The 12,745-nt window shown below is 33.8% G+C and overlaps 3 protein-coding genes across 3 annotated transcripts in view; 2 read left to right on the top strand and 1 right to left on the bottom strand.

Moving 5' to 3' along the window:
- Positions 1-1,986: 1,986 nt before the first annotated feature.
- Positions 1,987-3,753, top strand: LOC114410635 (wall-associated receptor kinase-like 15). The gene is made up of 2 exons (XM_028374591.1): positions 1,987-3,011; positions 3,357-3,753. Exons 1-2 carry the CDS (start codon positions 2,183-2,185, stop codon positions 3,410-3,412), a joined length of 885 nt encoding a protein of 294 aa, XP_028230392.1. The 5' UTR covers positions 1,987-2,182; the 3' UTR covers positions 3,413-3,753.
- Positions 3,754-6,078: 2,325 nt separating this feature from the next.
- LOC114410599 (hydroxyproline O-galactosyltransferase GALT6-like) lies at positions 6,079-11,703 on the bottom strand. The gene is made up of 7 exons (XM_028374563.1): positions 10,626-11,703; positions 9,371-9,603; positions 8,994-9,284; positions 8,767-8,895; positions 8,483-8,653; positions 6,908-7,015; positions 6,079-6,709 (listed from the first exon to the last, which is right to left on the bottom strand). The coding sequence occupies exons 1-7, from the start codon at positions 11,398-11,400 to the stop codon at positions 6,500-6,502; spliced, it is 1,917 nt and encodes a 638-aa protein (XP_028230364.1). The 5' UTR covers positions 11,401-11,703; the 3' UTR covers positions 6,079-6,499.
- The window catches only part of LOC114410589 (exocyst complex component EXO84A-like), an 11,623-nt gene continuing 10,526 nt past the window's right edge, over positions 11,649-12,745 (top strand). Inside the window, exon 1 of the mRNA XM_028374555.1 lies at positions 11,649-11,702. Within this exon, the coding sequence (XP_028230356.1) occupies positions 11,649-11,702 (54 nt within the window). The remainder of the gene's footprint in view (positions 11,703-12,745) is intronic.

Below are 12,745 nucleotides of genomic sequence, written 5' to 3'. Positions count from 1 at the left end.
TATAGTGTAATTTGTATTCATTTATAGATAAATACATAGTTAACACAAGAGAATAATTAAAGATCCATTAAAACTGACTTAGTGGTGGAGGATTTGGATAACTTGATATCTTAAGTTTTAATCTCATTTTTGCTATTATAAAAAGAAAGAAAAAATATAAAGAGAGGATAAAAGAATAGTTCAAGCATCTTAAAAGAGAGGAGTACGTGTAGTTTATTTTGTTTTCATTGCACGTATATTTTTTGTAGTGAGCTTCTAGATCTGAGCAATTCAAAGATATAATATGGAAATTGTTAAGCAAAACTTATCACATATAGAGAAAATCTTCAGCAAGAATTGGTGCCAACAAAGAATAAACGTGCATGTGATGTCGAGAAGATTCACATGGAGAACCAGTAGAAATATTGTATCAGGACCATTGACTACATAAGAAATATTCATATAATTAACTTGGGTTCGGTAGTAGGAGATGGATAACAGAATGTGCGGTAAACAAATAAAGTGGAAAGATATGATTATAGATGAGATAAAAAAATGTAAATATAGATGAATATATTCTCTTAAAAGTTATTTGCATTTTAAATATTCTTCCTTCCACCAACTTTAGTCCAAATGTCTGCAGGCGCGATGTAATTGATTAGTGGATGATATATAATTGGATAGTAATAACAAGAAAAAAATACAGGGATTGGAGAAAAGTATAAATGTAATCATTACTACATTATTCTATTCATATATTTTAGTTTTATTCCCTTTTACTTGTTATAATTAAGCAACAAGTGCGTCGGCAATCATCGTAAGCCTTCAAAAGCATAAACGTTTGGCCAAGCTTGTTTTGGGGACTGAAGAGTGAAGAGTGAAGAAGTAGGTATCTATTGATTCTTTTATGAAATCTTTCCTTATTATTTATATAAAAGTAATAACAAATAATAAACATCAATCCTAAAATATTTGGAAAAAAAAGTGTTCTATAAAATTACACATTACACACTTTATAGATTTTAAAAAATTGAATTGTAGGTCGACCCTTTTAACTCGCAGGTCTAACTAATTTAATCCAATATCTAAATGTACTAAACCAAAGAAAGCTTACATTTAAACAGTATAAGTTTTTCTTGATCCTAATCTACGCGAATGAAGGTTTATATATGCCCAGCTTTTATTTAGAAATGAGAAATACTCAACGTACATACATTTGTTTCTTCTTCTAGCCTACTTTTACCTCATTTGTCTTTCTCTCATTCTCTTTTCATATAATTTATTTGTAACATCTATCGTTTCATTTTATTTTTCTCTCTTTATCTTTCTCTTATTTCCACTCATACATCCAAAAAATGGAGTTTATGTTTATTATTCGCTTTAGATATAGTATAATGAAAGCCAAAGGTTTTAGACTCCAAGCACATTTGCCTGTGACTTGTGTAAGGTCCTAACGTGGCTGCTCGAGCACATGATCATGTGATTTCTTAGTGAGAGATTTGAAACAATTAATGTGCTCTAACATCTTATCAATTTTTTCACTTTAAATTAAACACACAATATATGAAGGTGGAGATCGGCCAGAAGAAAAATAAAGCCCGTTCCATCATAATTCTAGTATGGTACTGACAAAAAACACTGATGATAACTAGTAGATCACCGAACCATCTAATTAATCTTTAATCTAATACTAATAAAAGAATGGACAAAACTTATATATTACTTTAAGTGTTTTTGGTGTTGTTTCCTTATCAGAATTTGAGTTTCATTTTAGTAATTAACATAATAGATGTTTGCAGATGAAACTTTAATTTTTATGAAACACAAAACTAAAACATTTATGAACCTCCATGTAAGTTTTATCCTTAAATAAAATATATAACAAAATGTTAAATAGCATATCATGACAAAAGATCTAACTCATTAGGTAAAGTGCACGAGTTATTATAAATTCTGTAGTATTTATCTTCAATGTCTATGGATAAAAAAATAGCATACCGTGAAAAGTGTTAAGGAAATTCTTACACAACAAAAACTCAAGTTCCTTATACCTTCTTCTCAGAAAGTCATTATTCATCTGCTAGCTAGCTAGAGGCTAGAACCCTTCAAACAATTCAATAAATAGTTAACACCAGCATCAAACTTATTAGTCCCTCATCTTCTTGCTTCACCACTTTCCGTATCCCTCAGCTTCACGACAACAATGGATTTCACTTACCCTTCACTTCTCTCCATTTTCCTTCTCCTACTACTTCCTTCTCTGATCTCATCACAAATCTGCCAGAAAAACTGTGGCAAAGAAACTGTCAAGTACCCTTTTGGCAGTGGTCCTGGTTGTGGAGACCCTCGTTTCCAACCACATGTGACATGTAGCAACCAAAAGCTCACATTCACCACTCACACAGGCTCCTACCCTGTTACCTCAATTGACTACACCAACCAAGTCATATACATCTCAGATCCCACCATGTCAACATGCTCTTGCACTGTCCCTAGCAAAGGCTTTGGCCTTAACTGGGATGCACCATTTACCTTTGCTGATAGCACCATCTTTGCTCTAGTAGATTGCTCAATGAACTCATCATCCATATGCCAATCAAATGGCTATGATGATGGGAGCAATTCTAAGCTTTTATGTGATCAAGGGACACCAATTTGTAGTCTTCTATATTCATGCAGACCTATTAGCACCATCAACCTTCCAATCTCAACGTGCTGCGTTTACACGCCGGTTAATCTCGGTCCGGCTTTTGAGATGGATCTGCAGAAGCTGCAATGCCCTTCTTACACGGGGTTCTACAACTTCAATGATCAACAAACGGATCCTGAAAAGTGGAACTATGGAATAGCACTCAAATACAAGTTCAGTGTCACAAATGACTATCCTGGCTCGTGTGATGCGTGTGAAAGGAGCCATGGTGTGTGTGGGTATGGTGGAGCCTATAACTCGTTTGTCTGCAATTGTCCTAATGGGATTAACACTACAACAGATTGTTTCTTCATATCATCTTATAACAAGGGTTTTAGAAATGGTAAGCAGAATTGTCCCTTATTATCTCTTGTCAATTGTAGCCTTATCTATTATTTAAAGCTTGTTCGGGTAAACTTATTTGTCAGTACTTATTGGAGAAGAAAATAAAGATGAAATGAATTTAACTCTAATAAATTAAAATTGACTTATGCACTTAACTTTTATAGAAACTCTTTCATCTAACTTTTCCAAGAGTTAAAGTGCACAAGTTAATTTTAGCTTACGAGAAAAACTCAATTCATTTTTTCTTTTTCCCTTTGATTATTTACGGAAAAATTTATCTAAACAATACCTTATTCATTTGTAATGAGCAACACTAAAATTGTTTTGGCCCTTCTGTTTTCAGGGGTTGCTTGGTTGATCTATCCTGTAGCATGGTTTCTTGTTTGGTTTTTCTTGTAAGTTATCTTGGATGGTACTTCTACAATCTAGCTCGTGACCCAGCAAGTAACAAATCAAAATATTTCTGAAGGTTGTGACAAGTTTTATTGTTGGGAACTTTCGTGGTTTGGGGGGAAATTATGTCTGACTTTCATGGTTTGGGGGCAAATTATGTATGACTTTCTCGGGTTAAAGAATTTGGCCTTTAATTAATGGTGTCCTACTGTGGCAGATGTGTGCACATGCAACCTGTAATGTGAATCTCCTCTCAGTTCATTTATGTTCAGAATTCAGTGAATGCCAATTTTATTTTTTTATGGAATTTATAATAGATTGCTTGCATGTCAATTACCATAGTTCAAGTGGTAAAGAGTTTGATTCCTCTTATAACGATTTAATTTGGAGTTTAAGTAATTTTCGATGTAAAAGATAGACATTAGATAGCTTTCCTCTCTCACTGGATCTATACGACTTCTATTAGTCGTAGCCTAAGTAAATTAATTCAACAACCAACAAATTCTGTTCCCAGAAGTGTCTATCAAAAAAATTAAAAACACTTTATAAAAGAAGTAAAATCTGACTCTGTAATGTTTATATATCAAAAGCATTAAGTTGCAGCTGTTATACACTTGACATATAAAAAGAAAATATAAAAAAAAAACATTTTTCAACCAGAGTCTTTGACTCAGACCCTAAGGTATTGTCACAACTCACAAACTTCAGTCCATTAAATTGACTACAGAATTTATTCTCGATCTAAGATTTAATCATAAGTAAAGTTTCTTATCTCTCTAAACATATGTTCTGCAGCAAAGGAAACCATGACTTTCCCCACAATTGAACCACACTCTTTGCTAAAAATATTAGCATGATATATAGAAACCAGTTGAGCAGTAAAAAATCACGATTAGGACGTAAAAATTATAATTTTTAGCTTTTTAAAATCACATCTCAAAATATGAGACCAAAAGTACTATAAATAACATTAACTCAACTCAATTTTGACCATATGAATTTTTTGCACCTCATTTTTAAAAAAAATAAAGGTAAGCAATTATGTTATATATAAAGGTGGAAGCTTCGTGGGCCATCATCAGCAATTGAGTTAGTGATATACAGCCAGTACATTAGTGAATCTCTAAAGTGTGAACATGTAGAAGTAGAAGACTAGGAGCCTGTTTGGATCTAAGGTTAGAAGTGTTTTTAAGAGTTTATTTATTAAAAAATAATCTATATTTTTAATAGAAAAAATGTCAAAAGTATTTATGATTTGTATCCAAACAGATCTTAGGTGGATTGGTAAAAACAATATGGGATATGGAATGGAATTCCCTGCCTTTAGTCTCTATCCACTAACAAAGAATCTCCAACTTTATCAAGACCCTTTTTTGCTTTTTCTCTATTACCTGAGAAGGTGCAGCAAGCTTTAAGCCTACATGTTTATTCTCACAGCAATAGGGCACTGGCCTCACGGTTAGAAGTTTCATATATAAAGCACCGAACCGATTAAGATATACATCTAGAAAGTACGGATATGATTAATATATATAGCACATACACAAGAATGCCACAAATTTTGACACACTTATAACAGAACATATAAAATTATCTTGTTTAGATAAATTTCTCAAATCCTTATAAGAAAAAAATACAGCAAATAAGTTTTTTTTTATAAACTAATTTGTAAAAATTTTCTCATTAATTTTTCTAAAAATAAATTTCAATTTACACGAGTCAATTTTAATTTATGAAAAAAGTTTATTTTATTTTTTCTTATTTTTTATAAGTACATATGAATAAATTTATCCAAACAAAGCTATAAAATTAATTTTAAAATCTAAAGAGCGGATTAATGTCTTAAATATAAACATGAATTATTATAAATACAATAAAATTTATAATTCATCAAGTTATTTTTTCACGTATTAGTATAAAAATTAAAAATAAAGAATTATAATACACAATTAAAAATATTCAACCTGAATAAATGTTCAAAAACAGCAAATGTGTGGATACATGAATGTTTTAACTTAATTAATGATTTTAACTTTGTGTCATAAGTATATACTATGTAATTATATTAAATATTTAAAAAGAGAAATTTGATGTCAAAAAGCAATAAATTATTGTTCATCAATTAAAAAAGATCACTGATGGCAATTTTAAGAATTATGTTGAATAAATATGGTTAAAGTTAAAATTAAATTTACCTTTTCATAATATTAAAAATTAATTTAAGTAATAATATAGATATTAGATATATTCTACTTAATGGTGTTCCAAGATTTCCCACTTGAGTTCTTGCCTTGGAGTTTTTGGGTCATTATGAAAACCTTTTGTTTTTTAGGTTCACATGTTAACATTTATCTTATTCACTGGCACATAATTTATACTTGAGACTATAAGTGCAGGATAACAAGTTCTACTGTCTCGCTCCTATTTCGTCCTTGTTTCCATCTTAAGTAACACAGATTTTTGTGATTGTTTGGAGATAATAAATCATACTGTTTGGCACAAAGCAATAATACATTATATATGTTATGATTTGATATTTTACTTCTATTCTTTGGTTCTTTCTTTGGTATTTTCTCATAGGCTTATTGATATTAAGAAACTAAATACAAAATCAATTAGCAAAATATAAGAATTAAGAAAATCAAGTAATTCGAGACAAGACACAAAATACCTCTTCACGGTGAAGACAGCAACTTCTTTAATGCATGAAAGAACATAGGAAAATGAAGTCAAAGCAGAAAAAAGTAATTTTATTCTGCTTCTGCACAATTTTGCTCTACGTTACAAACCATAGGTTTGTTCCTTTACCTGTTCCTGTAGTATCCAACTTTAACTCTATCTAAGATGATATACCTACACCATCTATTCTTTTAGCTAAAGGAGGGTGGGTGATGGATCAAAATAGGGGGGAACCATAAGCATAGAAACATGGCACAAGCATCCTCACCATTTCAAAGTAACCCTCCCCCCCACCAAAAAAAAAAGTGCTTTTATATACTGAGATATATATTATGATCATAGAACTTGCCTAGTTAGCTGTGCATGTTTCTTTTTCCCTTGTTGTACACATCACCTATACCTACCCTCATTTTGTCATCTCATGTTGCAACAGAGTGGTTTTCCTTGATGTTGCAATTTTTCCCACATGCATGTCATTTGTCTTGGTGATTGGTAGTGTGCAGTGTAGTACTCTTCAAAGCACCCAAATTGGCAGAACTTCAAGTTGTGCACATACTCCACTGGTCTTGTGCTGTTGAACTGCTCCACCCACATTCCCATGCTCACATCCTCCATTTTGAATAACTGCACCACGTCAAAAATTGGTTAAGTGTGTCATCAACAGCCAACAACTTCCTTCAGTGTATGTCAGAAAACAAACTGAGATATTAATAAATCCATATGCATGAATGCAGGTGTGTTCACACATACACCAAAGTAGAGAGGTAGAGATTGGCAGATAGAAACCAGGAATAGATGAAAAAAGATGGTTTGCAAACATACTTTTAATTTGCGCTTCTCAAATTCAGATACAATGAACTGAGCTATGTCAGCTGAGACTATGTAACCTGGACCATTAGCATAGATGGGATATTCTTCCTCTACCCATTCCTGAAAGTTAAGGGCAAAGAAAAAATAAACAAACATAGGTCAGAAGTGCCTCCACAAAGTGAACATGAGATGACAATCTAGAGTCACAGAAGAAACTGCAAGTCCATAACAACAAATGCCATAATTTCAATGTGTGAAAGTTGAAGTCATTGAATTGAAAGCATATTATGTGAAAGTTGAAACTCTGCCTGTCATACACCAAAATGGAAAGGCTAATCTGTTAGTAAACATTTAGTAATCATCCAATCAGAATATCACTGCAAGCTCAAAAAATAAGTTGCAGAATTTTAGTTGATGACCAAGAAACTCAAATGTTTCAACTATCAGAGAATTTGTCAGAGACAACAATGCCAAATGGAAGTCTTAAACCATTAAATAAAGCTGACCACTGTTCATATTTATTAATCTCATATGATATAGACAAATAGTGGCACATAACAACCAACTCAAAAAACACTAGTGGTATGGCACATAGTAAGATGACCACTATTTGAATTTAGATATACAGATTGATTAGTTTATACTATTTTACATATAAATGCTCAAGAATTTTAAAAAAAGAAATACTCAATTCATGACATGTTCATAATTAACAATAAAATGTCATAGGTTTTAAGCAAAACACACAAGCAAATAGCAATAAAATAAAAGTCAAGGAAATAAACAAAATTCAAAAAGACATTCATATTTCAAATACAAGGCATCTGTAACATTCAATAAAAAGTGAGAGTGGGTGTTGCACAGAGAAAAGAACACAGAAGGTTGAGGGATCAGAATAGGGGTGATCCGGAGTTTAGAGTGCAGAAATGAATGGAGGGTGGGTGTTGCCAGAAATACTACTGGAGACTAGAGATGGGTGGGTGACGATTGAACAGTGTGGGTGTTGTACAGTAGATAGAAGCATGGAAAATTACACCCAATTAGCAATTTTTTAATTTTAAAGAGGGACGGAAATCTCAACTTTGTCCCTAAGAAATCCCCCCAAAATGATGCTGTTTTGAGGGCACAAATTGATTGTTGAAAAGTCTCCCTCTAGTGCTGCAATGGCTGCTATTTGAAAATGGACCATTATTCAAACTTTGTAGTTTGCAGTGGCCCATGGCCACTCAACAACTATAACATAGTGCCCTATTGATAACTACGGCACCAGTAAATTGATTTTATATGAAAGGAAAAAAAAATATGAGCACCAGCATTCATAACACAAATAAAAGTGGTACTTAAAAAAAAAAAACTCAACCGCAAACAGTAAGCCTAAAACAAGTAATGGAAAGTTCAAATTCAGCTACACTGTTCAAAAGTAGACAAATCAACAAAATTAAATAATTAATTGGACCACTGATACAATATTTCATGATGATTACACACACATGGTATCAGTAGCTAACTGCATATGATAAATTGAAACAGATTTTAAAATATAGACAAGCACTTCAAAAAGAAGAGAAATCAAGATGAAATTCATACCTCATAAGTTACAGCCCATTTCCCATGGCGAAGAGGCCTGTGGTGATAATTCATATTTCCCATGTAGAGACTTCTACTTTGAATTTGTCTTGCTTCGTTTATGATAGAATCCACTCTGACAAATGTGTCATCATCACATTTCATGATATACTTAGAAGCCACAGTATGAATCTGCAACATGCACATTCAATAACTAACAGTCAGTGATAATGCAAGCTAAAAGAGAATAAAATATTAAAATGTGGGCATAAATAAGCAACATTAACTCATCTCCCATCACTCACCCCATATTCACAGATAGCTATGGTCTTCAACACAACAAGGTCATAATGATCCATGTATGGGACTATAATCATATCACCAAAATACTCTGCTTCTTTCTTTATGTCCACATTTATATCCTTCCTTGCATGCTATCATATGAGAAATGGAAAAATAGTAAGTACAAAGCATTATGTAATTGTGAATTTTTTATCATTATTTAGGAGTGGATGATGCAGTGACCCTTTACCAAGGCTACAAAAAATCGAGCCACAACATGTGAAGATTGGATTAGCTTATGCTGCATCCAGGACTTCCTCACTGCCATCCGTTCAGCAAAATGGTTTCCAGCAGAAAGGATACCAATGAAAAGCTCCACATTCATATTGCGAAGAGGAAGAGCTTTCCACTGAGGAAGCAATTCAAGATGCATCTGTGGAGCAAAGCTAGGATGTGATGTAGGTAAGGAAGCAGCAAATATAGAGTGCACATCAACATCCCCATTAATAGATAGTCCAGTAGCATCCTCAAGAGCAAATCCCTGCAAAATGTGAATATAACACAAACATATAAGAAAATACAATATTCCTGCATGCATACAGAAGGAGATATGATTTGGGTATGCACCGTGCGATAGGGAAAGGATGTCACATGCCTCCCATCCACACTAACATGGTAACCTTCCAAGCCAGCACTTATGGTGAGAACAAATAACTTGCCCTCAGCAAAAGGATATGGCCAGTCTACCGTCACCTTCTTTTTTCGCCCTATCAATCTGTTTAACCACCATGTCGCCTTCCACTCTTCAGAACGATTATTGTCATCACGAATCCACTTTTCACATTTCACATGTCCATCAACTTCACAAAAATAAGAAATTCAGCAAAGAGAGACAATGTCCCTTGAAATAAGACATGCAAAAGTAAAAAAAAAATACAAAAAAAAAGAGAAGCAAGCTTGCAAGATGTCCACATTCACAAAAGATAAGGAAAATGACCGTACAGAATGAAAATCTTCTCTTTTTTCTCCTTTTAATTTAAATTTGATCCCCAATAAAATTCATCAAGTCAGGCTTTCCATATAGCTGTCATCATAGTCAACAACAATAACAAACATCATATTTCACTAGGTGAGTTCAGCTACATGGATCACCCAATGACCTTCAATTCAGTTAAAGACCAAGTCATGATGGTCAAACTTTAATACTTTGGAAAAACACCACAGTTTAATAATGTTAAAAGATAGGATCAAAACTAGAGCCTTTTTCTTTTTTCCAACTCACAGCACAGACAGTCCCCACTCCAAAATCAACTCCAATGTAAAAGAGTGCCCCCTTTGTCAAAACCAACAGAAATTTTATCCCGCTGGGTGAGGACGTTGGGTCAACTACATGGATCACATAACGCCACTCAGCTCAGTTAAAAACCAAGTCATGATAGTCAACCTTTAATAATTTAGCAAAACACAACGATTCAATAATGTAAAAAGATGGGATCAAAACTAAAGCCTTTTTTTCCTTTTTCCAACTCACAGCACAGACAATCCCCACTTCAAAATCAACTCCAATGAACTAAAGGGTACCCCCGTTGTCATTTACAACAAAAACTCCAAAATCAACTTCCTAACCCCCAAAGTAACCGAATCTCCATACATATATAACAACCCCCTTATCCTAAAAGATTTGACATTAAACGTCAACACGCATTATCGTGGTGAAACTCCAATTCTAATCAGAGATCAACACCAAAAACACAAACAACAACACTACACCTAACTTTAAGTTTTATCCTATCCTAAATTCAATTAACAAACTCATGATGATAATAAACTAACAATGAACTAACAACACATTTTAAAAGCATATAAACAACAACCAACTAACCAGTTTCTTCATCCGCACGAGACTTCCACCCCTCACACCTGAGAGCAGAACCCCACTGCATCCTATAACAAGTGTTCTGCTCAATCACTGGCTTCCCACTCCAATCACCTCTCAGCCTCGGATTGAAATGCAGAATCCTCGGCGGCTCCTCCTTGTCCACGGCCTTCAAGCCTTGCAACTCCATCATGAACTGCGACACCATCACCGCCTCGCCCCCGTCCCTCACCACCGCAATCTTCGGGTCCCTCTCGGCGTGCGCCCACCGTGGCGTCCCCACCACCGTCACGTGCGACCAGAGCGTCAGCCCGCACGGCAGCACCATCACCCCCTTGTCGCGGAACCCCGCCCCGGACACCGACACCGAATTCGGGCACGAGTCCGACCCGTTTTCGACCTTAATTTTCACGAAGCTCTCCACTTCCCCCCAGAGCTTCTCCCCCGCGACCCACGCGTGCCGCGCCACCTTGTGCAGCTCCGAACCCTCCGAGAAGCTCTCGTTGAACCTCAAGGTGGAAACTTTCTCCAACTTCAGCCCTCTGGGTGCTCTAATTTCGACCCTGTTGTGTGATTCTTCGAGCAAGAGCGGCATGGGCATGGGCAATGCGTCGGTGAGGAAAACGGCGCCGTTTTCGGTACCTAGCCCGGCTCTGAAAGCGAGAGGGATTTCGAAGCTTATGAAGAGAAGGTAAAGGAGCATCACCACCATGAAAATCTGAAGCAGTGTGAGCCTGTTGGGTAGCACAAAGGGGTCTACTTTACTACTACCCCTCTTCATGGCGTTCTGTTCCGTTTCTCTGGGTTTGTTCAACTTTTTTCGAAGCTCGTAAATCCTAAGGAAGAGAGAACGGAACTTTGGGCAGGGAAGAAAAGTGGAAAAGCCTTCTTCTTCTTGTTGCAATCACATGCAGAAAACAGAGGGGAATGAATGAATGAATGAATGAAATTGAAGCTTTTGTTGTGTTTTGTGTATAAAGTTTTGAAGTGTTATTTATATTATTAATAATTTATTATTATTACTATGCCATGGAAAGTAAAGGGAGAGGAGATCGCAGTGGCTATGGCATGGAGCTGAAGGAGGTTAGCGTCGTTCATTAGTTCAGTTTGGAAGCTGAAAACGACATCGTCAGAGGAATGGTGGGGTCCACACGACACTGCGATGCAGACATGGAATGCGGATTTCATAATCAGAATCTTTTATCCCAATTTTTTAATTTAATTTAACTGGTTTTGTAAATCAAAATTAACTTTTTTTATGAGTAGGAAAATTAACAAGAAACAAAAACTTGGAAGCATTTAAAAATTAGTACTAAATGTATGTACACTAACAAAAATGAATACCACTGCTGTATCAATTAATTGTATAAAAATATTAATATTAATTAGTATCATATCTCTCATCATGCACATCTATCTCATATCATATGTAAGATATATGTAAGATTGATGATTGAGTATAATACATAAATTATTGTAATTATTTTTTTATATTTGTTATCATATTTTTATAAATAAAAAAATATTATATCTTAAAAAAATGTAAGAAAGACAATTTTCTAGGATAAATTTTATTTATATGCAGTTAATTGTAAAATTAAAATTTTAAAAATGAAATATAATAAATTATGAGAGAAAGATAAAAATTTTTATATAAAATATAAAATATTTTATGAATACAGAACTATTTGGCTTTAAATATATATCTTGTGTGTCTCTAAATAGAATATGGCAAAAGTAAATATTGAAATTTTTTTTATTAAAATATTTATTATTTTCTAAATATAAAATATGATAAATTCTAATCATAGCTAAGAAATTAAAAAGAGAAAAAAATAATTAGATGTATAAAATTGTATTATGTATAATTTTTTTATAGTTCGTATCGTTATTATAATAAATATTTTTTTATTTTAGTTTCTTAATCAACAGGTAATACTCTACAAATATTTAATACTTAATTTTTAAAAATATTTAATACAGTTTGAATGTATTCATGCAATGTAAAAATCTTTAATTAATTGTGATATCAAACTTACTTTTCTTTGAATCCAAAATTTCTTTAATTAGTTAATTGTGGAAGAAACTTTCCTTTCATTGAATAGCCGCACAGGTGGCCATGAACC

This window comes from Glycine soja, chromosome 1, assembly GCF_004193775.1.
Source record: "Glycine soja cultivar W05 chromosome 1, ASM419377v2, whole genome shotgun sequence".
NCBI lineage: Eukaryota > Viridiplantae > Streptophyta > Magnoliopsida > Fabales > Fabaceae > Glycine > Glycine soja.
This window is presented reverse-complemented; position numbering and strand designations above follow the sequence as displayed.

Bases quoted from the DNA above. Each gene is read 5' to 3' on its own strand.
- LOC114410599 (XM_028374563.1), bottom strand. From the start codon at position 11,400: ATGAAGAGGGGTAGTAGTAAAGTAGACCCCTTTGTGCTACCCAACAGG. The intron at 9,285-9,370 runs GTGCATACCCAA...CACATTTTGCAG, and splicing joins CATCCTTTCCCTATCGCACG to GGATTTGCTCTTGAGGATGC. The intron at 8,654-8,766 runs GTGAGTGATGGG...TGCATGTTGCAG, and splicing joins TAGCTATCTGTGAATATGGG to ATTCATACTGTGGCTTCTAA.
- LOC114410635 (XM_028374591.1), top strand. From the start codon at position 2,183: ATGGATTTCACTTACCCTTCACTTCTCTCCATTTTCCTTCTCCTACTA. The intron at 3,012-3,356 runs GTAAGCAGAATT...TTCTGTTTTCAG, and splicing joins TAACAAGGGTTTTAGAAATG to GGGTTGCTTGGTTGATCTAT.